This window comes from Zea mays, chromosome 2 (assembly GCF_902167145.1).
Source record: "Zea mays cultivar B73 chromosome 2, Zm-B73-REFERENCE-NAM-5.0, whole genome shotgun sequence".
NCBI lineage: Eukaryota > Viridiplantae > Streptophyta > Magnoliopsida > Poales > Poaceae > Zea > Zea mays.
This window is the reverse complement of record NC_050097.1, coordinates 208242541-208270177: the sequence shown is the minus strand read 5'-3', so window position 1 is coordinate 208270177 and position 27637 is coordinate 208242541. Positions and strand designations below refer to the sequence as shown.

Here is a 27637-nt window from a genome sequence, read left to right as displayed (position 1 = left end):
AGGTTCGGTTCTAAAGAACTTAGTCCCCGTTGAGGTGGTCACAAAGATCGGGTCTCTTTCAACCCTTTCCCTCTCTCAAACGGTCACTTAGACCGAGTGAGGCTTCTTCCTTAATCTCACGGGTCACTTAGACCCCGCAAGGATCACCACACAATTGGTACCTCTTGCCTTGCTTACAAAGCACTTGAGAGTAAGAAGTGAGAAAGAAAAGAAAACCAGGCCAAGCAAACAAGAGCAACAAGAAACACAGTGTCCGGTGCGCCAGCCACGTCACCCTACCGTTAGGGTTCTGGCGCTTTTGACCGTTGGAGCTTTGTCTTCTAGTGGCACCGGACAGTCCGGTGCCGCACCGGACAGACACTGTTCACTGTCCGGTGCGCCTCTAACGGCTGCTCTGACTTCTGCGCGCACTGTAGCGTTCACAGGTGTCCGTTGCAGTCGAACGTTGCGCTGGTAGCCGTTGCTCCGCTTGGTGCACCGGATAGTCCGGTGAATTATAGCGGAGCGCGGCCTCAGAAACCCGAAGGTGAAGAGTTCGAAGTTGTACGGTCCTGGTGCTGTCCGGTGCGCCAGACCATAACACTTTGGGTTTCTTTGCTCCTTTGCTTTTGAACCCTAAATTTGATCTTTTATTGGTTTGTGTTAAACCTTTATGCACCTATAGAATATACAATCTAGAGCAAATTAGTTAGTCCAATCATTTATGTTGGGCATTCAACCACTAAAATTATTTACAGAAAAAGGTTAAACACTATTTCCATTTCAACAACTATCACGTCCCCATCTCTTCTCTAATTTATATATTTAATCTCTACTACTATAAGCACTCGTTTGCATCGTTCCACGGTAATTGTGTAACCCTTTTCATTTGTTCACCTCTCTGCTCCCAAATTTAAATAGTAAAAAAACATAAAAAAGATTCAAATCATGGTTGTTAACTTTAAACCCACATTCACCCACCTATCCAACAGAACACACTTACGGGCACTTAAGATACGTGTGTGCATAAATCTGTTTTCAATAGATCGTGTAAAATAGAAGATATGAAATTATAGAAATCATGGTTGTAACTTTAAACCCACATTCACCCACCTATCCAACAGAACACACTTACGAGCACTTAAGATACGTGTGTGCATAAATCTGTTTTTAATAGATCGTGTAAAATAGAATATATGAAATTATAGATGATACCATTTGACACTATTTACAGAGTTAAATTTAAAATATGAGATATGATAGAAAATCTACCAAAGATGGGAAGGGGTGGGAGTGGTGGAACCATAAGTCAATGGCCGTCTTGCTATAAAACTGCGAGACGACCACTTCTACTTTGCCAAAGAACATGCCCCTTTAGGTCCTGTCATTCGTCTCAAAGTTGATTAATGTCTTTGTGGCCATGTTAACTAGACGTACCGCTTTGGTGACCATGTTAACCATTTATAACAGTTACTAATGTCTATTCTAACAATCAATCTTGATGAAATCACTCCTGGAAAGGTTTCTTTTCAAAGACACCTGTTTCACAACAAAATAACCCCCACTCAACCATTCCCCCATAAGATTTCAGGATCAAACTTGCTTTCACGAACACTCCCAAATTTCCAATCACAACAAACTACTTGCATCACCACCTAAATGATTTGTGGCATAAATATCAAAACCATATCAGGTGCATACAAAATGTCAATGTAAATATCTTGCCATGTGCGATATCCGAAAGGGTTGTCCACCTCGCCTATAGCACCTCTATACAAAGCCACTCTACGGGCGTGTCTTCATGGTACCATGGAGGCATGCAGTTGCTGCAACTTGACTTTCTGAATGGCAGCAAATCCTGGAATATTCACATCGTACCACTATTGGCCCCGATTGCCTTTCTATACAGGTGAGGGATGAGGGTAGTGCCGTCAACCTCTCGATGATATGACCTCTCCTGTGGCCAAAGTGGGCAGTGAACTACAACGATCAATGATACGTTGCAATCCTTGTGCCCCTCAGTCAAGCCTGCCCCGATAAATAGCCAATACATAGTGTGCCTTCATTGCTTGCATCTGATGTCTATGCACCATCGAGTCTGAAACAGCGGAGAAGTGCACATGTGGGCCAAAAGATGCAACCCACCAAACTTCCAAAATTTGGCTTCATCCTATCACAAGCTTTCATTATCACTGGGGCGGAGGTTGAAGAGACTGTGGTTGGGTGTTGTAGTGAGCATAGGATTGAGAGTACAAGGGGTTCATCATGCCCTGTAAAAGTATTACTAGTTATATACACGCAACAGCTTCTCAAACCAGAGATGGAAACAAAGGATTAAGAACTGGGAAGACAAACCACCTGCGACTGTAGAGGGCCAGCGGCAGCCATTCCATAATGAATCTGAGACGACTCATCTTGTGAGGGATCATTATATCCCGCTTGTGTAAACATCCCATGAGATCCATGGGCCATGTGATCCTGGATCAATCGACAGGTTTAGGAACATACATATCCAAGGGACATGCAAAAACAGTTGGGTTACTTGATACAACGATCATGTACTAATATCAACGAACAGTCGACAGACCTGAGATACAATGTCATTTGTTGTACCAATATGGGAGTATCCAGGATGTGAATTTTGGTTCATATAATTCCCAGAGTATCCAGATTGGGGCGCTTGAGTAAACTCAACACCATAACCACCTTGAGAAGCCTGTCGATGGAAGCTATTTTCTATGAGCCAAACAAAGAACTAAACTTCACAACAACCATATAATTTCGTTGGTAAATTCCACAAAGACAAGTGTATATGGATCAAGAAAGAGTAAAAATAGCATGTTGCGAAATGTATAGAAACCTGGGTAGAAAATTCAGCAATATTGTATGGCACATGTGACCCTTGGCTCTTAAAATCGTCTACAAAGAAGTCCTAGCAAACAAGCAAAAAAGTTGCATCAATAACGAGTACAAGACAATAATGTCAGGCATCACTTATTGCCAATACCTGTGACATCCCACCAATAGAAAAACCATCACGGAATGTTTGACTTAGTCCTTGGACAGGCACCTAATTTAAAAAGAAAAATGTCACTATGTGACCATTGTTATTTCATGTGTATTATAAGATAGAAAAGCAAACCTGGGTCATTAATCCAGTTTGGGACATTTGTGCTCCACCAGAAGGCTGACTACTTGGATTCTCCATTCCAGTGTAGTTAAAATTTGACCCAATGCTCCCCATAGCTTGCTGGGAGTTCTGTTGATGAGCAAGGTGGCCACCAATAGGCCCACCAGTATTTGAACGAGCTGACCCAAAGTTTCTACTTCCAGGTTGATGCACCGGTGGAACAGCTCCAAGGGGCCCATGCAAACCCCGGGTTGGAATTGCGTATGGTTGAGAATGTGGAGCCCCAGGAAATGGAGGAAAAGGCATACGTGGTACAGCATAGCCAACCGGGTGCACACCAGGCTTATGCACCCCATTTGGAGGGCCATAAGGAGCAAACGATTGTCCTTCTTTTGAGCAGGGAGTCAGGAATGAACAGTAACTATATATGTAAAACAAGTACAACATGAACATGTAAAGTGTACGTACCTTTCCCTCTGCCACTTCTCTTATCTGCTGCTTGGCTTGAGGCCCCAGCCCCAAAGTTAGTTCCATGCATAACACCTTGACCACCGCCCAGGAACAATCTCCGGTCATTATATATCTGCTTACCAGAATACCGCTGATTGAGATGGAAAAATAAACATGACATGACAACTTGCAGCAGTCATCTGCGGGCAAAGCATTCACCTTTTTTGGCTTCTGAAATTGCACCATACTCTGCTTTAAGTTGTTCAGAGGTCCTTCTACCAAGCACTCATGCTCCTAAATACACAAGTTATGTGTGTAAAACTCAAAACAACAGAAGGCAGTATTGTTCTTTACTGATCATACTGTTAACAAAGGAATAACAAAAACAGAAATACCAAATAAGCATCCAAATGAATGAAATAGCTTACCTTGTAATGTGTCAACAAGCTATTCCAAAGTGGCTGCTTGCTTAGTACTTTTGGATTACCAAGAATAACTATGCCATAACGTGCACGAGTTAGCGCAACATTTAACCTGCGCGGATCATTGAGAAACCCGATTCCCTGAAAGAGCATAGAAGGCATAAATTTACACAACAGTTTGCTACTTAAGCACAAAGAGGTAAGGGCATGTTTGGTTGCCAACACTGTATCTAGGATTGTGCAATGCAGTGCGCCCGTGTTTGGTTGCCCACAGAGAGGTCTTATTCAGGATTGCACAGTGCTTAAAGCAGGCCCAAAGCACCTAATAGACCAAATACAGATGTGCACAAGACAACAGGCACATAAAAAAGAAACTCGCACCTCCCCTACCTCTACTAAAATATTTAGCTGACTACATGCAACAAGATGTAAGCAACCAAACATAATTTAACAAAAGTGTGTCGGTGCAGGACAACCAAACAGCAAGACATCTTTTCCTGGAACTATGCAAGAGAGCTGTGTGTCATTACATTACGATAAAAAAAGATACAATGAGCCTGTTAGAAACCACGCCAGAGACAACCTTTGACAGGTTGCCGGCGAGATCCTACCTCCCAGGTAAGTTTCACAGGTATGAGAGTCACACACACGAATTCTGGAAACAGAGACAAACACAGGAGTTTTGGTGTCGCCCTGGCCTATTGACTGCCTTTTCTTAGCCTCTAAGGCCATATATTTATAGATCATTACAAGGAAACAAACTGGACTGCAATCAGTCTTGATACACACGACCAGACCTGTCGATATAGGACTACTACCATATTAGCTATTACCTAAAACAGAATAAGTAAACTAGCACCAATCAAGGATTACTTTCCTACCAATCTCCTCCTAATCCTTGTGGTGCAATCTGTCTACATCCACCAATCCAGCCTTAGAGCGCATCTCCTGAAACTTGGTCTTGCCAAGTGGCTTTGTCACAAAATCCCCTAACTGTTCCTCGCTCCTGATGAAGTCCACCTTGACCTGCCCATTATCAGCACACTCCCGGACAAAATGATAGTTCACCTCTATATATGCTTGCTCTGACCATGTAGCACTGAATCCTTGATGAGAGCAATGGCTGATTTATTGTCCACCTTGAGCATTGGAGCTTTCCTTGCTGTTCCTTGCACTTCGGCCAGTACCCATGCTAGCCATAATGCCTGACAAGCTGCATTGGCAGCAGCTATGTACTCTGGTTCACAGGTTGACTGAGCCACCACCTTTTTCTTCATCGAAGTCCAGGTAACTGGACTACTGTTACGGAAGAAGACTACTCCAGTAGTGCTCCTCCTGACTGTAACACCCCGTCCAATCCCTGAAACGGCGGTACTTACTCCTGGCAGCTCGCTAGGATCATATATTGTCCCCACAGACCAACACGAGTCTTTTGTGCGCACTTTGTCCTCACTCATGCGCACCCGAGAAAACTTCTCGGACGGTCACCCATCCTAAATTGCTCCAAGTCAATCACGCTTAACTTGGAGGTTCTTTCGAGGTAGGCTTCCGAAAAAGAAGATGCACCTTGATGGTATGGATACTCTATTAATTCTATTAAGCCTTAGGCCAGGATATCACCATACCAGGGGTCAGGATATCACACTGACATCAATATCCCCGGCATAATCACTATCACTGTACCCAATCAGCCCAAACTCCTTTTCTTTCTTCCTACCAAACCACAGACCCCAATTTTTTGTCCCCTTCACGTACCTCAGGATGTGCTTTATGGCCATCATGTGATCTTTGTGCGGTTCTTCCAGAAACCAGCTGACATAACCCACAGCAAAAGCAAGGTCAGGTCGAGTGTTGACCAAGTACCTCAAACTTCCTACCATGCTCCTGTATGCAGTGGCATCCACCAGGGGTTCAGTGCTCATCTTGCTCAGTTTCAACCGTATCTCCATGGGAGTCTGACATGGGTTGCATTCTTTCATACTATTCCTCTCCAGAATCTGTGCTGCATAAGCTCCTTGGCTGAGAGATATTCCCTCCTTGCTTTGCCTTACTTTGCCTTACTTCAATACCCAGATGGTACCGCAGTAAACCTAGGTCTGTCATCTTGAAAACAGCCACCAGCTCCTGCTTGAATAGTTTGATGTCATCACAATTGGTTCCAGTGATTTATCAAATCATCCACATATACTCCAACCACCAACTGTGATTTGTTGTTTCTCCTGAGATAAATAGCAGGCTCTGAACTGCTTTTCTTGAAGCCAAGAGACTTCATTGCCCTGTCCAACTTTTCATTCCAGGCTCGAGGTGCTTGGTGTAGCCCATATAAAGCCTTCCTCAGTTTGAGCACCTTGTGCTCTTTGCCAGTGACCACAAAACCTGCTGGCTGCTGTACATATACTTCCTCACGCAGGTCACCATTTAAGAATGCTGATTTCACGTCCATATGATGCACTTCCCACCCCTCATCTGCTGCAAGTGCAACAAGCAACCTCACTGAATCAAGCCTCGCTACTGGAGCAAATACCTCATCATAGTCAATGCCATGGTTATGTGCATAACCTTTCACCACCAGACGTGCCTTGTGCTTAGATATTGCCCCATGTTCAACTCTTTTCACCTTGAATACCCACTTCAGACATGTTGCCTTGCGACCTGGAGGAAGGTCTGCAAGCGTCCAGGTTTGATTATCTTCAATCGACTTCATCTCCTCCATCATTGCTTTCCTCAAGCTCAAGCTCCGTTCTGCTTCACTGAATGAGACAGATTCATCAGGACTTACTGCATGTAACTCTTCATCTAGAAGTCTCCTTGTTGCATAACCGGGTGGAGTTGTGGACTCGAGTAGACCGTCGATCTTGCAGAACCAGAGTGGGTCATCTTCCGCACGGTAGGCATCAAGATATTCATCAATGTTTCCCCCTGGTGGTGAAGCGAACTCCACTTCCTGCATCACATCCTCCTCTTCTGGAATGTACTCTGCAGCAACATGTGGTGTTAGAGGGGACAGATCCCCAGCAGCTTGCTCTTCTTCAGATTCCTCAACAGCCTCTTCTTCCTCAGAATGTGTTTGTTTCCTGATGGCATACTCCATCATAAACACATCCTGGTCTTCATTTGTTGAGTTGGTGTCATCGTGGGCTTCCCAGTCCCACTGGGCTTGCTCGTCGAAGACTGCGTCCCTTGATATGTGGACGCACTCGGTGACGGTGTCGTAGGCGTGGTACGCCTTCATGCCTTCTTCATAGCCGATGAAGATCATCTTTCTTCCCCGATCCGCCAGCTTCTTTAAATGAGGTAATGTGTTGTGGACGTAGACAATGCAGCCGAACGTCTTGAGGTGGTGTACAGCCGGCTTCTTGTCGTGCCACGCCTCAAATAGTGTCATCCCATCCACGCTCTTAGTTGGGCACCTGTTCAAAATATACACATTTGTTCTTAACGCCTCTCCCCAGAACCAGCCCGGAAGCTTCTTAGCCTTGAGCATACTTCTTGCTGCTGCTACAACAGTCCCATTCCGGCGCTCCACCATGCGATTCTGTTGAAGACTATATGGCGCAGTGTGCTGTCAATGAATACCTCCTTCTGCACCGCGAACTCGACCGAGGTGAATTCTCCACCCCGATCAGTTCAGAGTGTCTTCAGCTTGAGCCCAGACTCCCATTCAGCTTGTGTCTGAATTCTTTTAATAGCATCAGCAGCTTGATCATTCGATGGAATGGCAGCCATCGACATGTATCTTCTCAGATCATCTACCAACACCAAAAAGTACTTGTTACCTCTTGGGGTCACCAGTGTAATGGGACCACACAGGTCACCGTGTACCAGCTCCATACGTCGCTTTGCCCGGTACTCCGCCTGCACCAGGAAGGAGGTGCGCTTTTGCTTGCCTGCCTAACAGGCTTCACATACCCTTTCTATCTTCCTTCTCCAGCATCCGCAGTGCAGCCATGTTGACATGGCTGAACCTCTCACTCATGCCATCGTCTTCTCGCCCATGTACTGCTAGGCAAATAGGTTGTGTCATCTTCAGATGGAGAAGGTACAACCTATTTTTAGCCCGCACTACTCTTGCCAACAGTCTTCCATCAGGTTCCCGGATACGCATCACCCCTTATCAATGTGAATCTTGTACTTCGCTCCATCAAGTTGTCCAACACTAATAATGTTCGTCGTCAGCCGGGGAATGAAATAAGCCCCAACAAACGACCGGGTCTCAACATTCTTGCACACAAACTTGATGGTTCCTCATCCCTCGATTTGAGTCATTGAGTTATCACCGAACCGGACAGTGCCCAGCACTTCTGTGTCCAGATCAATGAACACAACCCTGGATCCAGACATGGTTTGTGGCCCTTGTGTCTAGAATCCAGGTTCCCTCCTCAAGTTTCTCCTCTTCTTGTCGCCGCAGAAACACCTTCTCTTCCTTGATCTCTATATGAGTACCAGACATCTTGCAGCATGTTTTGAAGAGGGTTTTACTGGGAACGTTCTTGCGAGAAGTGTAGCCTCCTCTTCTTGGACAGCATGTGCTTGCTCCTTCTTGGGCTTTGATGGACACTCTCGCGCCCAGTGTCCCATCTTGCCACATCTTCTGCACTCATCACAGTAGTCTTTCCAGATGGTGGCCCACCTGGCGAGCGTCCTCCTCGGCCACGGACACGATATCCTCCACCATGGCGCCCTGATCCTCCACTGAAACTATTGCCAGGGTAGTTCTCGACCTCCTTGTGTCGAGCGTTCCACTTCCCCTCCTCCGTGAGATAGAGCCGCCCACTATGTTGCAGTGATCATGGGGCCTCCCCGAAGGTGTCCTCTGAGGCCCTCAGTCTCCCAATCATGTCAGAGACAAAGAGGGTTGACAAGTCGAGGAAAGTGGTGATGGAGGACAATTTGCTTGAACCGCGGCGGATCGCTGCATGCAATCTTCTCCACGATCTTCTCTTCAACGCCGAGTTCGAGGGTGGAGAGTTCCGCTGCCATGCCATTTAGAAGCAGCACGAAACCTTTGACGGATTCACCATTGTTGAACGTCGCCAAATCAAACTTCCTCTGAAGCAGCACGGCAGCAGTCTTCTTCAAAAGATCATCGTCGACCCACAGGTCTGCAATGGTCTTCCACGCCTCCTTTGCTGTAAGCTTGTCGGCGATCGAAGACGCCATCCCAGGTGGCATTGTGCTACATATTTGCTCCTCTGTGCTCGATGGCATCCCACATCATCCTCGCCCTCAGCTTCACCTTCATCAGGAGCGCCCAGTCCGAGTAATTGGTCTTGGTGAGTACGGGATATCCACTCCCAGCACTCACCTCACGGATTACTCGTTGGACCACTGCTCCTTCTTTGGAGGTGTCGTCGCCGGACTTCTTGGATGTCGCGTTGTTGTCAGCAGTCTTCCCTGACGATATCCTGGCACCCCCCAGCTCCGATACCTCTTGTTAGAAACCACACCGAAGATACAACCTTTGATAGGTTGTCGGCGAGCTCCTACCTCGCAGGTAAGTTTCACAGGTATGAGTCCCTCTCGCTCTCACACACGAACTCTAGAAACACAGAGACAAACGCAGGAGTTTTGGTGGCGCCCTATTGACTGCCTTTTCTTAGCCTCCAAGGTCATATATTTATAGATCATTACAAGGAAACAAACTGGATTGCAATCAGTCCTGATACACACGACCAGACCTATCCATATAAGGCTACTACCATATTAGCTATTTCCTAAAACAGAGTAAGTAAACTAGCAGCAATCAAGGATTACTTTCCTATTAGAGCCGAGTTTAAAAAAGAACCCAGACATGAGGTCCCTAACACACAGAAAACAGATAATGCCTTTATCAGAAGGAAAAATAACACAACCAACTGGCCACACTGGAGACTAAGGGGTTGTATGGTTCTTAGCCATAGATTGCCACAACTAAGGCTAGACAAGTGTGGCAACCTACAAAAAGTGTAGCTAGAAAAATTGAAGCCACACCAGTGTTATTAAAACTACGTTTAAACGATGTTTAAACATCAAAACTCTAATACCTTCATGATTGGCTTCCATGTGAGCTCGCTTCTTTCCCCTGCAAAAACCTTGGTTTGCCTGTCTCTAAAAAAACTGTCCAAAAATCAGGTGCAGCCCATTATTGACAGAGTGGCAGATCAACTGTCTGGGTGGAAAGCGGATCTAATGACAAGAGCTGGCAGAAGAGTGCAGGTTCAGTATGTGATGACCGGCATGCTCATCTATTTAGCCATGGCAGTCGACATACCCACAGGCTCGCTCAAAGCTATTGACAAGATCAGAAAAGGATTTCTCCGGCGTGGAAGGAAAGATGTCAAAGGAGGACATTGTTTAGTGGCTTGGGGCAGAGTTTGTAAACCTCTTGAAATCGGCGGACTTGGGATTTCTAGTCTCAGAATTGGGATGGGCCTTAAGAATGAGTTGGTTGTGGCTGAGCAAAACGGATCCGGATAAGCCTTGGTCCTCACTGCCTATGCAGTTTTCCAACAAAATGAAGACCTTCTTTTACACTGACATGCTCACTGACATTGGCAATGGGTCTTCAACCTTATTCTGGCAAGACCGTTGGGTCCACGGAAAGAATATTGAAGACCTTGCTCCTCGACTGCTTGCAGCTGTGCCAAAAAAGATTAGGAACAGCAGAACTGTTCTTGAGGCCTTAACAGACAGAAAATGGTTAACTGATATTAAAGGGGCCTTGACAGTAGGTGCCTTTGCCGACCTCCTTGATCTCTGGGATGTACTTCAAACTATCTAGCTTCACCCAGACATGGAGAACAAGCATATTTTCAGGTTTGCTACTGATGGAATTTATTCAGCTAAAGCAGCTTATGTGGGCCTCTTCATCGGGTCGACCCAGGCTAAGTATTGGGAATTAATTTGGAAAACTTGGTCTCCTCCCAAATGTAAATTCTTCCTATGGCTTGCTGATCTTGGAAGATGTTGGACAGCAGACCGTCTGCAGAAAAGAGGTTTAAGCCATCCTCACAAATGTGTTTTGTGTGACCAAGATCAAGAAACCATAGACCACATTTTGGTGGGTTGTGTCTTTGCTAGGAGCTTTTGGTTCCAGCTGCTTGGACAGGTCAACCTGTCTGGCTTTGCTCCTCAGCTGGGATAAGTTAAAACTATGGAGTGGTGGAGCAGAATCAGTGAGCAGCTGCAGGGGATTGCTAAAAAAGGGTTTAATTCCTTGATTACCCTTGGGCTATGGACTCTCTGGAACCATAGAAATGGGTGCGTTTTTGACAGATTTAAACCCAGTCTAGAGGGAGCTATTAGAAGAGCTGAAGAAGAAATTGATTTATGCAAGTTCGCGGGGGCCAAACACCTTGCTCTTATTACTGCTCCCATTCCAGGTGTCCTTCAGGGGTCTGGTCGAGGGATCAGCCGCTAGCTCCATAGAGGAAGTCTTTTGTGTCCGGGGCTGGACTGGGGCGTTGGGTCTGTGGTTGTGGTGACCTTTTTGGTGGTCATCTTGTGTTGTTGTGGCCGGATGGTCATGATTAGTTTTCTTCTTTCTTTATTTTCTTTTTTGTGTTTGTATTTGGTCTAATTTTAGACCCTCCTTCCTTTCTTAATTCAATGATACGCAGCTCTCCTGCGTGTTCGAGAAAAAAAAAACATCAAAACTCTAATTAGAGGTTGAAACCGTGTTTTAGCGTTTTGGCGTTCTAAATTGTAAAACGCAGTATTTCATGCATTTTAGATCATTAGCTACTTTTGGACCCAGTCTGTTAGTTACTTTTTGGGTCCAATCCGGATCATGGGTGAAGTTTTGGTAAGCCACTAACCTCTCTGTTTTGGTATTTAACTTCATGTTATTGTCTGAAATTATGATATATTGGTATTTTTCCAATGTTGTTTAAAACTACGTTTAAAAGTCAAAACTTCACCCATTAGTGTTTCAATGTTTTATCGTTTTAATAACCTTGAGAAACACTTAGCCATGCCTAAGAGAATATTGTCGTACTTTTTTTGCTCTGACATGTGGAGCCCCAAAAAACATGCCAAAATTTAGTTGTCAACAGAACACTTGCCAACTTGATCAAACTTGCCTAAGATGAAGTGTGGCTAAGAACCTAACTCACCCTAACTACCCAAGGTCAGTGACCCCACCAAGAGAGTGCTAAGCTTTGAAGCTCCTGTCATGGACAAAGACTACTATGTTCATCCCCTACAAACTGTAACAGCACTTGAATGTTTGGTGAGGCTCCATCTAATGCAGGCCACGAGACATTGCATATGTTTATTTGATTTAAGTTATGCTGCATAAGTTCTAATCATGGTTTTTGAGGTGTCACCTAGGTGTTGAGGCTTACCCCAGGCGTAGCAGGATGCCACAGGGTTTTAGTTACGCCATATTGCCTAGGCATCGCATAGTAGGCGCCTAGGCATCTAGACATACCCTCCAGTGCCACAGGACGCCGCAACGCCTCAAAAACTGTGGTTCTAATGCAGGCTAAGGCTCATGCAAGCAACTAATCACACTCTAAGCTACAAACATGACAGTACAACGATTACAAATGCAAAATGATGCATGCCATGGATATAAAAATAAATGAACAATAGATACCCCATCCAGGATACTCAACATCAATAGAGCCGTGATGGTTTCATGTATCAACTGCTTATAATACACACAAGGAACTCAACTCTATACTAAACACAACTCAACTATAGATTGACCACGACCATTCAACATGATTAAATTGTGCAAACCACCACATAGTAACTCTACATCATAAGCTAAACATCAAATGAAGGAAACCAAAAAGGTGCATACCTGGTGCTCATTGCTTCTAACACAAGATAGAATAATGTAGTCTTTCTCTCTACCCTGAAATGAGTCTACACTAGCAACCTGCAATAGGCACAGAACTTAAAGAAAGCAACATTCTATAAGCCGGATTAAAACCAGACACGATTTTTCATGTTTTATGGTTGACCTCGATTTCTTTGTAAAGTTGTTGGCGAAGAGAGCCATTCCTTGCCATGTAATTTACGATGTAAGCCCTCTGTCCTTCATAAGGTGTGATAACTCCAATCTGTGTGTTAAAAATGTATGAGTACACGCCGTCTCAGGGATTGACTTCATATAAACTAAAAAATATCTGGTCAAAAGATGATCAAACATAATGAGTAAAAATACCTGGCTTGGTACAACACCACTTCTTAAAAATGTTGTTACAATTTTTTCAACATTTGCAGCTTCAGTTCTATTGAGATAGGATGTCCCACTAGCACTGATCTCTTCTTGTCCCATCTGCAGAAATCAGTATGAATATGTAGTACAACCAAGTAAGGAAAATTAATGTACGGTAGCATAATAATAGTGTGATAATTGTCAAAGCAGCTACCTGCACATAGAAGAACATAGGCCGATTTGGAACAGGCCAAGGAAAATCAATTCCAGACGATTGCCTCTCATTAACAGTCACTCCATTTTGCAGTGTGCCTTCATAGAAGCAGTTGGATGGGAACTCCGAGAGGCAAGGATGCATTCTATACTGGACCTATAAATCAGAGATAATTTGAGTTAAAATTATCACTGATGGTATAGAGTTATCAGCCCTCATGGCAATGCCATTCAATGTTTTCAAGTCGTCCGATTAATCGCGATTAGCCGTGATGAATCGTCCAAGTCGATTTGGACCAATCACGATTAATCGTCCGACTAATTGTGATTAATCGCGATTAATCACCCTAGTCGGTCAGGTAGAACGACCGGCAAGTCGTCCGACTTGAAAACATTGATGCCATTGTTTAAAGTTTACATAACTTAATAGATTGGCAATAGCAGGAAAAATCAGATATGAGCATCACCAAGAGTTCATTTATGTTAAGTGCAAAAGCTTAGGCCCATAGATTGTTGACACACCTTAAGAACCAAGTAACTAGAAGGTTCTTTGAAAATGTATATTATTTACTTGAGCATCAAATATATATGTTCCACACAAAAAATAGGTGCTTGTGTACCAAACACAGCACTGTGATAGCATGCATGGATATGTTCCATTTAAAAATCTAACACTAAAATGGAACATATCCATGCATGCTATCACAGTGCTGTGTTTGGTACACAAGCACCTATTTTTTGTGTGGAACATATATATTTGATGCTCAAGTAACTATGGTGTTAGCAGGGTGAGATGGTACCGTTCTATACACAGAATGGCCTCTCCACTTCCACCTCCACCTCCACCCCCACCTCCCTCCCACGCCCCCAACCCTCCCACCTCCACCCACCACCCCTGCCCCTCGCCGGCCTCCACCCCGGAACCGGCGACCAACCCAGAAAACTCCCTTGGTGTCCCTCTCGCTCCACATGTGGGCCGCCTAAAGGCTCAACGTTGGAGTGATACTAGTCCAGTCTCATCATCTGGTGACTCCTGGCTGGCACCCCAGTCCTATAAGGAGGCCCTGTTAGCATATCCCTTGGCTCCCGCGGCTCCTCCCCCGGCACCAAGTGTGAAGCCTGTCTACTCGGCGAAGGCGGTGGCTGATTCCCTTCCTGTGGTGCAAGGCCGGCGGGCTGGTCCCCGGCATGACGACGACGGATGGCAAGTGGTGAGGAGTAAGAGGAGGCAGTTTCGCGGTGTTCAACTCCCTCGTCGAGAGCCCCCGGTGGTTCTCCGAGGACGGTGTTTCAACTGCTTCTCCTCCGGCCACCTGGCTGCTGTCTGCCGTCGACCCACGCGCTGTTTCCGGTGCCTCAGGCTTGGGCATCAGGCTGCCAAGTGTCCAGGTCGCCTTGAAGTGCAAAGGAAGAAGACTGTGTGGCAACGTTTGGAAAAACAACAATCGAAGGTCTCTGTGTGGCAGCGCCTTTCAGAGCAGCGTGAAGACTCGCCAGTGGCCTCGCAGCGGGCTGATCCCTGTAGGCGTCGCTCGGTGTGGGTCCAGATCAGCAGACCTGAGGCTGCTGCGATGAAGGAAGATCCCCCTAGGATGGCTGATGATGGGGAGTCACATAGAAGCCTCCGTTACAAACGAAAGAGAAGACGATCCAAACATGGAAAAGGATCATCAAGGTCTGTGGTCGCCCCTGGCCAGGCGTTATCGGCCTCGTCAGAGGATGAGGTACCTCCGTCGACTAGACAGACCCCTGTTCAGTGGGCTGGCGATCAAGGCGAAAGGAACTGGGGGGCTCTTTCTTCCTGTACCCTTGAATTCAGTGATGACATGGCTCGTGAAGAAGCAAATATGAGAAGAGCCCTCTTCGTTACAATAGTGGGAACCAGACCATTAGTGATGGGGCCTGAGATCCTTGAGGAAGTTGCTCACAGTTTCAACGTCAAGTTGGAGGATATGAAGATTCATCACACCAAGCCAGAGGATTTTCTTCTGATTTTACCTGACGAAGATACTGCTTCAAGGGTGCTTAATGGCGGCAAGATTCTAAGAGGACCTCGATTCAGCCTGATATTCAAGCGGTGGACGAGATGCTCTCACGCCTCATCTTCGATAATGTCAGGGCTGGTAGACTTGGAAATCAGAGGGATCCCGGAGCATGCTTGGGCACTTTCTACGGCAAAAAGTATTCTGATTGACTCCTGCTTGATAGCTGAAGTGCACCCTGACACTTTGCTCAAGCAAGATCTATCTTCGTTTGTCGTCAAAGTTTGGTGTTTTAACCCGGAGAAACTCCAACGTGACTCAGTTCTTCACATTATTGAGCCTGGGTTGCAGATGTTTGAGAAAAGATGCCTCACATACAAGATTCAAGTTAGCGTGCTGAGGGCGGGTTCAAGCATCACACCAGCGGACCCCACTCCATCTGTGGCTGGCGGAAAATCCCCAGGGGATGAAGACGGAAATGGAACTCAAGATCCCCACCCTCGACGTCCAGGTGGCTCTCAGGTCCAGAGGAGGCCGTTACATCTTCGATTGGGCCCACAGTCGTCTTCAGGCCGCGGCAACGAGGCGCCTGCGCAGTCATGCGCCTTGGAGGAAGTAGCGGGAGATGCTGGGCGAGATCTGCATTTAACACTGGGCACTGATATGTCTCCAACGTCCGAGGTGAGGACGCTGCACCTTCGCCAGGCCCCGCAGCCGTCTTTGGGCCGCGATTTCGAAGCGCCCGCGCCGCCATACGCCTCGCGGGAGAATTCTGGAGATACTCTGCGTGTTACGCAATTAATGCCGCTGACGACCGAGGAGCCCCTTCACGCTGAAGCGCTTCCAGAGGCGTCTCCTCACATTGATGGCGCACCTTCACAGGATTTTGAAGTGGCGGGACAAGTAACGATGGAGAAGAGAAACAGTCCCCAAGGTTGCTACTCTGCGGTGCACGAATCTGGCGGGGTGACTTCCCGCCTTGTGATTAATGGACCTGTAAGGTTCCTCAGGCCAGATCCGGCCCGTTGCCTGGTTGGGTCGCTAGAGACATCTGGGCCTGTTCCTGTCTCGCCTCATGAGCCGGCTGGGCCGCTAGAGACATGCATTTCCTTGCCTGTCTCGCCCCAACTGTGTTCTGGGCCGCTGAAGACGAACACCCTCATGATAGTCTCGCCCCAACTAGTTTCTGGTTTCCCTGAGTCAACGTTTCCAAGTGCTGGCCTGCCTCTACAGATGCTGGGAATGGCTGGGAGGATGGCAGTAACAGTCCGACACAACGAAGCAACAAAAGCTCTCAAGGTCTACTTTCGCAGAAGAACTAAGGCACAACCCCTCCAAATCAGTCAGAATGAAGAGACAGAGGCCAGTATAATTCAGACAAACAACACTTCTCACTCGGACTCAAGACTTCTGAACCAATCTTTATCAGGGAAGGAAGAATTCCTCAGAAAAATCAGTAAAGCAGCTGATGAAATACTGCCGGCTCCAAAGCAAACCATGAATACCTCATCAGCCCCACAATCTTCTCAGGTGGCTGCTCCTAGGCGCAGCCGACGCATTGCGGGGGCTGGGGTTGAGTTTAATATGCGAGATTGGGGTAATAGGTCTACTAAAAAGGCTATGAGAGCTTTGCATATCTTATCTGATGACAATGGTACTACCCAGGAAGCACTAGACGCGTATGCAAAGATTTTCAAGCAACCTTTGTCCCATAACCAGGTAGAAGCTTTGGCGGCCCTCTTTGGTTGGACCCCTCCTCCTGGACTTGTTTGTTAGGTCCCCGGCCCCCTGGTGTTCTCTGTAGTGGCTTTTATCTGTTTTCTATGGATCCTGGAAAACTTTTAATTTGGAATGTGAGGGGGATGAATTCCTCTGTTAGGCAGGACTCAATAAAAGAATTGGTGGACTCCTCCCAGGTTGATGTGGTGTGCTTGCAAGAAACAAAAATGCAGAACATCTCTAGGAGAAACATTCTGTCTATGTTGGGAGCTGATTTTTCTGAGTATGTGTACCTCCCATCTGTGGGGGCAAGTGGTGGTATTTTGATTGCTTGGAGGAGACACATTGGTCACACAGGACAGACAAAATTTCAAAATCACAGTATTTCGGTCCAGTTTTGTGGGGCAGAGGGGCAGGCTTGGTGGCTTACTTGTGTGTATGGTCCTCAGGGTGAGGGGGAAAAAATTCAGTTCCTCCAGGAACTTAGAGACATCAGAAATGCTTGTGATGGTCCTTGGATGGTGGCTGGGGACTTTAATCTCATCTACTGCTCTGCGGATAAGAACAATTCCAATATTAATAGGGCAATGATGGGTCGTTTTCGACAGACAATCAATGACATTGCTCTTAAGGAAATTCCATTACATGGGCGAAAGTACACATGGTCCAACCAGCAAGCAAACCCTGTTTTAGTTAAACTTGATAGAGTGTTCTGCTCTGTGTCTTGGGAGCAATGTTTCCCAAATGTTCTCCTCCAGAGCATGGCATCACATGATTCTGACCATTGTCCGCTCCTGCTGGGTCTTCAAGGGAACAAACCTGGGAAGAAACGCTTTCATTTTGAGGCTTTCTGGCCAAAAATGGAAGGTTTCCTGGAAGTGGTACAGGCTGCTTGGAATTCGGTACACAATATCAGGTGTCCATTCCAAACCCTGGATTTGAAGCTAAGGGTAACAGCAAGATCTCTTCAAAGCTGGAGTGACAAACAGGTGGGCCATGTGAGGCTGCAGTTAGCCTTGGCAAAAGAACTGCTTCACAGGTTTGAGATGGCACAGGACGAAAGAGACCTCTCCCCAGCTGAAAATTGGTTTAAGAACTGTCTCAAAAAACACTCACTGCTGCTGTCTTCTTTCAAACGCACTATGGCAAGGCTGAGATCTAGGATCACATGGTTAGGAGAAGGTGATGCGAATACGAAGTTTTTTCACATTCATGCTAGGCATCGCAAGAGGAGGAATTTTGTTGCCAAGTTAGTGGATGGTGGTCACATTCTATCTGAGCACAGTGAGAAAGCTGCAGCAGTGGACCTTTTCTACAAAAATCTTATTGGGCAGGATGGACAGAGGGATATAACAATTGACCTGGCAGCTCTTGGCCTACCTAGATACAACCTGGCTGCCTTGGACTCCCCTTTTACAGAAAAGGAGGTCCTGGAAACCATCAAAGGGTTACCCTCTGACAAGGCCCCGGGACCGGATGGATTCACTGGTCTTTTTTACAAAGTGTGCTGGAACATTGTGAAAAGTGATATTATGGCAGTGGTATCTTCGGTTTGGAGCAGAAATTTCAGCAATTTTTGGAAACTTAACACTGCCTACATCACCATGGTGCCAAAAAGAGATGGGGCTGAGCAAGTTAAGGATTTCAGGCCAATTAGCCTGGTCCACAGTATTGCAAAACTCATTACGAAAATTCTCGCAAACCGACTTGCACCAAGACTGAATGAATTGGTATCCCCAAACCAAAGTGCATTCATTAAGGGGCGATTCATCCAGGACAACTTCATGTTAGTGCAACAGACAACTAGACTGTTTCATCAACAAAGATTATCTCGGTTGCTCCTCAAGCTTGACATCACCAAGGCCTTTGACTCGGTCTCTTGGCCCTTTTTAATTGATGTCATGCAGCAGATTGGGTTTGGACAGATCTGGAGGGACATGGTTTGTGGTCTCCTTGCTTCATCCACCACACAAGTCATGCTCAACGGGTTTCCTGGTCAACAAATTCAGCATAGAAGGGGGCTTAGACAAGGGGATCCGCTGTCACCAATGCTGTTCATATTGGTCATGGATGTTCTTGGACACTTATTTATAAAGGCAGAAGAGGCAGGTTTATTGCAGCAGCTTGCAGCAAGAAGACAACTTCATAGAGTATCCATTTATGCAGATGATGTAGCCCTCTTCTTACACCCTACGGTGGATGAAATCTCCATCACTCTTGATATCTTGCAGCTTTTTGGCAGTGCCTCTGGTCTCAAAACTAATGTGCAGAAATCCAATGTCTACCCCATACAGTGTTCAGAAGAAACTATCTTGGAAGTCCAAAGTATGCTACCGTGTGAGGTCGCAGTTTTTCCTTGCAAGTACTTGGGACTTCCTCTTTCCTTGCACAAGCTGTCCAAGCAACAGTTCCAGCCGTATGTTGATAAATTTGCTGACCAACTACCTAATTGGAAAGCTGATTTGATGACCAGAGCAGGCAGGAGAATACTAGTGCAACATGTGCTCACAGGTATGACTGTGTACCTGGCTATGGCAATTGATATACCCCACTGGGCAGTTGATGCTATAGATAAAATAAGAAAGGGTTTTCTTTGGAGAGGAAGAAAAGAAGCTAAAGGGGGCCATTGTTTGGTGGCTTGGGGCAAGGTGTGTCGCCCACTTCAGCTTGGTGGACTGGGTATCTCGAGTCTACCGGAACTTGGATGGGCCCTCAGGATGCGATGGCTGTGGCTACATAAAACTGACTCTAGAAGACCTTGGACAGGGCTTCCTATTCAGGTCCCAAGTAAAGCCAGAGCGTTCTTCAGTAAAGTCCTTATCTCGGTGGTAGGTAATGGACATAATACCCTCTTCTGGTCTGATAACTGGTTGCAAGGCAAAAGCATCTCGACCATTGCCCCGAGCCTGTTTTCTGTAATCCCAAAGAAGATAGCTAAGAGTAGAACGGTCTATGAGGCCTTGTCAAACAACAGATGGATTTATGATATTCGAGGTGGTCTAACTGTGGGAGTTCTGGCAGATTATTTCAAGCTCTGGGACTGTCTCTCTGGTTTGGAGCTGCACCCCCTCATTGAAGACAGACACATCTTTAGCATAGCCCCAGATGGAAAATATTCAGCAAAGGCAGCTTACAAGGGTCTCTTCCTGGGATCATGTGCATTTGGACACTACAAGAGGGTTTGGAAATCTTGGGCTCCATCTAAATGCCATTTCTTCCTCTGGCTGGTGGCCCAAAACAGGTGCTGGACTGCTGACAGATTAGCAAAAAGGGGGCTCAATCATCCTAGCAGTTGTCCATTGTGTGATCAGGAACCTGAAACTATTAATCACCTGCTGGTCTCATGTGTGTTTGCAAGGCTTTTCTGGTATAATCTGCTCAGAAAGTTCGGGTTGGATATCTTGGCCCCCCAGCCGGGCCTGACTTCCTTCCTGGATTGGTGGGAGATGATTTCTGAAACTGTTCAGGGAATGGTCAAGAAAGGTCTGAATTCACTGATCTCTTTGGGGGCCTGGATGATCTGGAACCACCGTAACAAATGCGTTTTTGATGGACAAACTCCCTGTCTCCCCTCTATCCTTCGGCAGGCTGATGATGAGAGAAGACTGTGGGCATTAGCTGGGGCCAAGGGCCTTTCTTTCTTGGCAGCTTCCTTACCAAATGGCTGATTCCTGCTGTTTCTATTTTAGTAGTAGTTTTTTGAGTCTGGCTTTATTGGACTCTTTCACTTATAGGAGGTTCTGGCCTCCGTAAGGAGCTTATTGTTTGTAACCTGGTCTATTTTAGACCTTTTTTTCCTCTTCTCAATATATTTTAAGGCGCAGTTCCCCTGCGCTTTCGAGAAAAAAAAAAATCTAACACTCCCAACGCAAAATATAAGTATTTTTTATTTTGTCCTAAGTGAAACCTACCTTAACTTTGACCAAATTCATAGAGAAGAGTATTAACACCTAGTCACCTACCATATCAAAGAAGTGAACTATGAAAATAGTTGCATAATGGATCTAACAATGTTCAATTGATATCATAAATATTACTTTTTTCTTTTTATAAAATTGATCAAAATTAGGACAGAGGGAAATAGTTTAATGTCTAACGATGGGAGTAAATATCTCTACAGAAAAATGTAACTGCTAGAACTCAAAACAGTAAGGCAAGAAAAATCAAGCCTTTACACATGTAGTATAGTTGCAGGATGAAGCGGAGAAAAGATAATAACAGTATAACACCAAGGTAGCACTGCTGAGGCAATACATCAGATGCAGGTATTACCTGTAGCCTGAATGGCTTCACTCCAAGGATAACAAGGCGTTCAAAGAGAGATTGTGCTAACCCTGCACGGGCTGCTTTTTTGCACATGATGACTGGACCCAGTTGACAATGATCACCGACAAGGACAACCTGTAATTGTAAGAGTATAAATAAAGGATAATAAATAAAACAACAAATTTACATTTTTACCTGCTTGACACCAAGCACTAAAGGAATAAGACATTCCGGCTCTGTAGCCTGTGTGGACTCATCAATAAGAACCTGACAATAAAGTTTACCACTGCCTAAGGATATATTACACAACAGGAATCATAGTTAATCTAAGCAGGTGAGAATAATTACTTGTCGGAAACGGAAGTTTGAAAGACGAGGATCTCCAGCACCAACACAGGTGCAACAAATGACATCGGCACTCTGCAGTATCTCTCTTTCAGTGGCACGCTTTAGTGCCTTGTATTTCTTCTCATCACTGCTGGACAATTCACCTGAAATAGTAGAATATGTTTGTAAGAATACTCACTCAATAATCTTTTGCACATCACATCTCTCAACAATGCTTGATTGTGGCATAATGGTATCACAATAGTTAAACAAGGATTACCTTGTTCATCTTTCAGTTGTTGTAGCTTGTGCAATTCACTCTTCTCAGAAGTATCAAGGTGCCTAACCTGCAAGATTTTACATAAGCATCAGTGACAATCACAGTGAAGGGTGGGCCTGGTCGCAGTGGTGAGAGCTACTCCACCGAGTCACCAGGTCTGGGGTTCGACGGAGCCTCTCCGCAGTGCGGGGGTAAGTCTTGCCTCGTATAATCCCTTCCCCATGACCCCACACAAAGTGGGAGCCTCCGGGAACTGAGTCTGTCCTTTTTTACCAGTGACAATCACAGCAAGATTAATTTACATAAAAGCAACAAAAGGATGTACCTGATAATGAAGTGTGAGATGCTCAACAGGAGACGAAACAGCTTCTCTAGATTTTGCACACAGTCTAACAACCTGTAGCATGTAATCAAAATTAATAATAGAAATCACTAAATACTGAGTCAATATAAGGATAACACATAACAGCACCAACAGAAGTTGGATACCAAAAAGGTGGGGCGGTGGGTGGGATGTGGGAACTCTGTTATTTATTATCATCCTATGATCATTCAAAAATTCTAAGTTGAATATCATCATTATATACTACTGGAGTACTCGTGAGAGGTTCACAGTTGAGTACTGTAGTCAACCATACAGACAATGCTCAGTTAATCATTCAAACAGCTTAGGCGTAAACTTCAAATATAAAGCAAGTTGGAGAACTGCAGAAATTAAAATAAGTTTCCAAGCATACCTTCAGACCAGTTGAGCTTATCTTCTCTGCCAGCTGATCAACAGCAACATTACTTGGGGCACATACAAGAACCTACAAATTTGAAAAAATTAGAGGCCAGACAATTCTCGCTATATATATCACTATATCAAACAACAAATTTTTAGTAATCCTATTCCTATACCTGTCCTTGACCTTGTTTTGCCATGTGATACACAATTGCAGCAGATGTGACAGTTTTTCCAGTGCCAGGTGGACCTTGAATCAAACTAACTGGCTTCTGCAGGACACTTTTAACTGCTAAAACCTGAACACACACCAAATAATACACAAGACAGCATCAGATCAGTCAATAACAATATACACAGATCATAACAGCAGCAAACTTCGCGAAGCTGCAGTCAAAATGAAAAAATATAATATACACGCTACACAGATTGTCCCAGAACAAAAGACAAGCATGTTAGTCGAAGGCATGGAAGTACCATGTTAAAGGAAGACATGACAAGCAAAAGAGGAAGGAAACATAGCAAAATTAACATATATGTAATGTACCTGGGAAGCATTTAGTTCTGGAAGTCCAGGTGCACCAAAGCGTCTTGGTAGGGTATTACGTATTATTTGATGCTCAACTTCATGTCCCAAAAGGTGATGGTATATGTATCTGCGTGAGAACGGACACAGTAAAACTTTGATAATAGTTATACAACTAGAACAAACACTTCAGAAGAATAGAACTATACAAAAGCAAACTAAAATAGATCTTTTCATTGCTACTAAAAATATTCTGCAGTAGTTAACCAATGAAACAGTGTATGTATCAGAATCAATCAAATAGTTCACCAGCTAATAGTATCTGAAGTGCTTTTGGATTTGATTATGTTATTTTCTATCGAGCGAAAGGGTCTCTAGCTGAGTTGGTTAGGTGGTCTGAGTAGCACTCCTCAGGTCCTGGGTTCGACTCCCCGTGGGAGCGAATTTCAGGCTGTGGTTAAAAAAATCCCCTCGTCTGTCCCACACCAAAGCACAGGTCTAAGGCTCAGCCCCGGTCGTGGTCGTTCTCACATGGGCTTCGATGCCGCTGTGTATGGGTGGGGCAGGGGTTCGGGGGTTTTCTTGACCTGTGTGAGAAGGTCTTCTTCTTAATACAATACCCGGGGGCTGTCTTACCCCCCACAGGTCAAGTTTTTTTATTTTCTATCGAACAGCCTTGTTCCTCTATCAACTTTATAATGTCAATGACATTGACATATTGTAATCATGTGCGCAGGATCACAGATTGAACTCACCCACTGACACTTGTCTCGTCCACAGCAAAAGTTTTCATCGCTCCTTGCATCCTATCAAAACTGGTACTCTTCCAAACAAAATCCACACTGAATCCAACATTTAGCTCAGTAGGCACCCCCTGAAATCCAAGGAAACGTTACAGTAGGCTGAGCAGATGCTAAAAAAACATGACAAAAAAACACCTTATACCTGACTAGCGCGAAGCTCAAGTGCCACCTCCTCTTGTGCAGTGAGCTTAATCTGAAAGAACAATATACTTAGCACAGGCACAAAGATCAAGCTGGCCCAATTTATAGATTATCAACATGTTTCTAATTACCACATGTCCGACAGATTGCCATGTGGGATGTGAGCTATCACCAGGATATCTCAGGCGTAGTTCATCTCCAGGCACAAGCCTCAACTCATTGTCTTCCTAAAATACACAATTGTTTCCCATGTTATGCAAAAGAGTATCACAAAGCAATACCAACATAGTCTACAACAAATCACTATATAATGATGATATTAATTCACTAATCCCATATATTTCAGATCTTAAACAAACCTTTGGAAAGACAAAGTAAGCTACACGCTTCTTGTTCAACCCAATATCCCACCGGACAGTTACATTATCCTTGCTCTGTGACTCTTTCATCATCTACAGCAACATATAAAACAGCAACACAATTCAATTATGTTATGGAAAAGATAAGAAACATGGTCTCGTAATCAGAACACAGTACCTTGTCATAATCAGCCTCAAGCTTTATCAGTGGTGCAAAAACATTTTGGTACTGGCAAAAAGAAGGGCAGGATATGCTAATCAGAATGCAAGGTCAAAATATGAGCTTTGACAGATTGAGAGTAGAAGTAAAGCACCCGCAAAAAGTAAGCCCAAGTGATAGAATACAAAACAGAGTTTTAACCTGGTAAGCATCTTCATACTTCAAAACAACTGGCTGAGGTTCATCATCTACACCGGGCTTTTCAAGATCTTCAAGAGATGCATCAGGATTTGTCTTCCAGAGCTCTTCCACTTTGTTGATTTGTTGAGCACTAATTTGGCGAGCTCTTAGCTGCTCCTGCTCTGAAGGTACCTGGTATAAAGTAAATTGTTCAACCATCAGAAAGTTACTAGCTAAGCACAAATGCATGACAGAACAACCTAACAAATCATCATGAGGAAACACTTGCCTTTACAAGCCACGACAAAAAACACCTGTCGTCGATAAGAGGGCACCACTGACTGAGATCCCAATTCATATCCTTCAGTGCATTAACACTTAAACATGGTTCTCTGCATAAAAGAACGACAACATTCTCCGCCTTTGCTGAGATAAACCCAAGAAGAAATACATTCCGACAACCACAGTTGTAGCATTCGAGAATTGTTTCTCCTAAAGGGCTATCCTTGTGAAGGCATACTTCCTTATGCTTTGCCCTAACCTGCAAATGATACATGCATAGTTATGACCATGGACACACTACAGAGCATTAGTTTCATTTAAAATATGTAAAAATAGGTGGATTCTCGCACAATAAGCAAACGGACCCATGCTTCAGCTTGTGTATTAACCATTTTCTTCATGCATTTGTACCAGTACTTGGTTTGCTTGGACAAGCGCCATAGCACAAAGTGGTGGGCATCAATGCCAGAACACCAAAAGTGTGTCAAAGGACAATGGTTTGCTTGCAGTTGTGGGTGGCCTTAAGGATACAAAGCTGCTTATGGAACACCACAGAGCCTCTTAATAAGGAATCAGGGTGGCAATATAATAAGTTGTACAAACAGAGGTGTCACATAACAGGCTTTCAATGGTTATGGGGCATTTTTTTAACAAAATATATAGTCCTGTTGCAACCATTATTCTTATACCATTTGAAATGGTCTTCACTGAAGATATAATTGAATTACTAGCAAACTATTTAGACGATGGTATCATTGACACCTTGCAAATGGGACTTCACAATTAAGACCCTGACTCTAGCTACCAAATAGGAGAAAAGAGATGGTCTTCACTGCAAATGCAGTTAGCTTCCTAACTATATTTAAACAATATTGCCAAGGAACCTTTGCAAATGGGGGCTGAACAATTAAGATACTAGCTACCAAAATAGGAACCACATTTACAAAATGTAGCAACCATTCCAATAGCAAAAAATCAAAATTCAATACTGCACAACAAAACCAAAAACCAAATGCACACATCTAGCAAGCATAGCATCCCAGTGTAACATCTCCCAGACATGCAACAAGTATACTGCACACTGGATTATGTAAACCTAATTCAAGAGATGGTTAACATGTTATTCGCTTCAAAGTTATTTCATCTACAATTGTTTCCACCAGAAAACTTTCAAAGTCTAAACTCTAAAGCCACATCTATGTGACGTGACCACCAGGGTTATAACTACATACAGTAACTAGATACATCGCCACTATCATATACCATAAAAAATACAAAATCTATGAGATGGTAACTATCGCCTCCTTAGCTACTGCCACATATAATAAAAAACATGCTACCAGAGTCTGAACATTAGTTTACTAACAGAGCCATTAAGTCCCAGTAAAGCATGATGTCTTATTTCAACAACCCAAAAAGGCTAAAATTGATGCAAAGCGATAGAATTTTCTTAGACAGAGCTCTCACTCAGTTCGGTTTCTAAGCAATTATCACCAAAATTGTGAGACAGGACTCTCACTCGTTCAGTTCTTAAGCAATTGTTAACATATTAGTAGCTCACTAGTCTCGAAATAACAAAGTCTCGTGACAAAAGGTAAGTAGACAAACCAGGTGGTTGACAATGTGGGAGCCTGAAGTGTTCCCCCGCGAGTTACAGAACCACTTGCGGCAGGAGGGTACGTTGCACCTCGCCACGCACGCAGGGTTGTGGATCCCGCAGTACCGGCATGCGTGTTCCACGAAGTCTCCCTTGCTGTAGTCGTACCCGTCCTCCACGGCGCCGGTTCCTACAGGATCCTCGAAGTTAAGTGCGACAACCCCGGAGGCGAGCCCATCCGCCGCAGCCGACGGACGCGCCTTGGAGGCGGAACGCGGCGACGGCGAGGAGGAGGAGGCCGGCGGGGTGTGGACGTCTTGAGACGTGAGATCGGGTTCCGGGGAGGCCGCGTCGGACGGCGGAGGCGGTGGGGCAGGCCACGACGAGGACGACGTGCCGGCGCCGGGGATGGAGGACGTCAGCGGCGTGGATCGGGGAGGTGGTTGAGAGAGCTCCGGGAAGTCGGGGTAGTCGAAGTCGTCCCCCTGCGTGTTGAACTCGAGAAAAGTGTAGGCGTCGCCGGCGGCGGGGGCGTCCGGCTGCGAGGCCGTCTCATAGAGGTCAACCGCGGCAGTGGCGGTAGAGGGCGGCTGCGTCGCCATCCCACCGGTTAGGGTTTTGTCGCTGGCGTAGGGCTTGGGAAGACGGGGCGAATCGGGAGGGGAAAATGGAGAGGACGACTCGGGAAGGATGGTGGGGTGTTTGATTTGTTAGGATTTCCTTTTGCTTTAACCGTGCGGCGTGCGCGTGGAGAGGCAGGAACCGGTGCATTGTTCCCTTCAACGGTTTAGATGAGTGCCCGTGCGTTGCAACGGAACAGTATAATGACACGATAACTTATGTACATATGTGTGTTATATTGTTATAGATATGTGTCCGTGTGTTGTGACGGAAGTAAAAGATTTGTATAAAACATTGATACGGAACGATAAACATCACTATGATAGAC

At 45.2% G+C, this 27637-nt stretch overlaps 1 protein-coding gene across 2 annotated transcripts; it reads right to left on the bottom strand.

Moving 5' to 3' along the window:
• Positions 1 to 1477: 1477 nt before the first annotated feature.
• Positions 1478 to 27437, bottom strand: LOC100383288 (uncharacterized). 2 transcript variants are annotated; one of them, XM_008670177.2, is made up of 29 exons: positions 26700 to 27437; positions 25099 to 25350; positions 24831 to 25001; positions 24648 to 24698; positions 24470 to 24562; positions 24242 to 24337; positions 24112 to 24162; positions 23922 to 24040; positions 23188 to 23296; positions 22817 to 22939; positions 22654 to 22725; positions 22242 to 22313; positions 21917 to 21983; positions 21658 to 21800; positions 21505 to 21576; positions 21316 to 21444; positions 13344 to 13499; positions 13136 to 13249; positions 12933 to 13031; positions 12770 to 12847; positions 3988 to 4122; positions 3779 to 3853; positions 3578 to 3692; positions 3122 to 3498; positions 2987 to 3049; positions 2840 to 2911; positions 2567 to 2695; positions 2338 to 2457; positions 1478 to 2249 (listed from the first exon to the last, which is right to left on the bottom strand). In XM_008670177.2, exons 1-29 carry the CDS (start codon positions 27288 to 27290, stop codon positions 2169 to 2171), a joined length of 3825 nt encoding a protein of 1274 aa, XP_008668399.1. In that variant the 5' UTR covers positions 27291 to 27437; the 3' UTR covers positions 1478 to 2168. The 2 variants fall into 2 exon arrangements, with proteins under 2 accessions (XP_008668399.1, XP_008668400.1); XM_008670178.3 differs by having other exon boundaries at positions 3122 to 3495; positions 26700 to 27382.
• Positions 27438 to 27637: the final 200 nt, after the last annotated feature.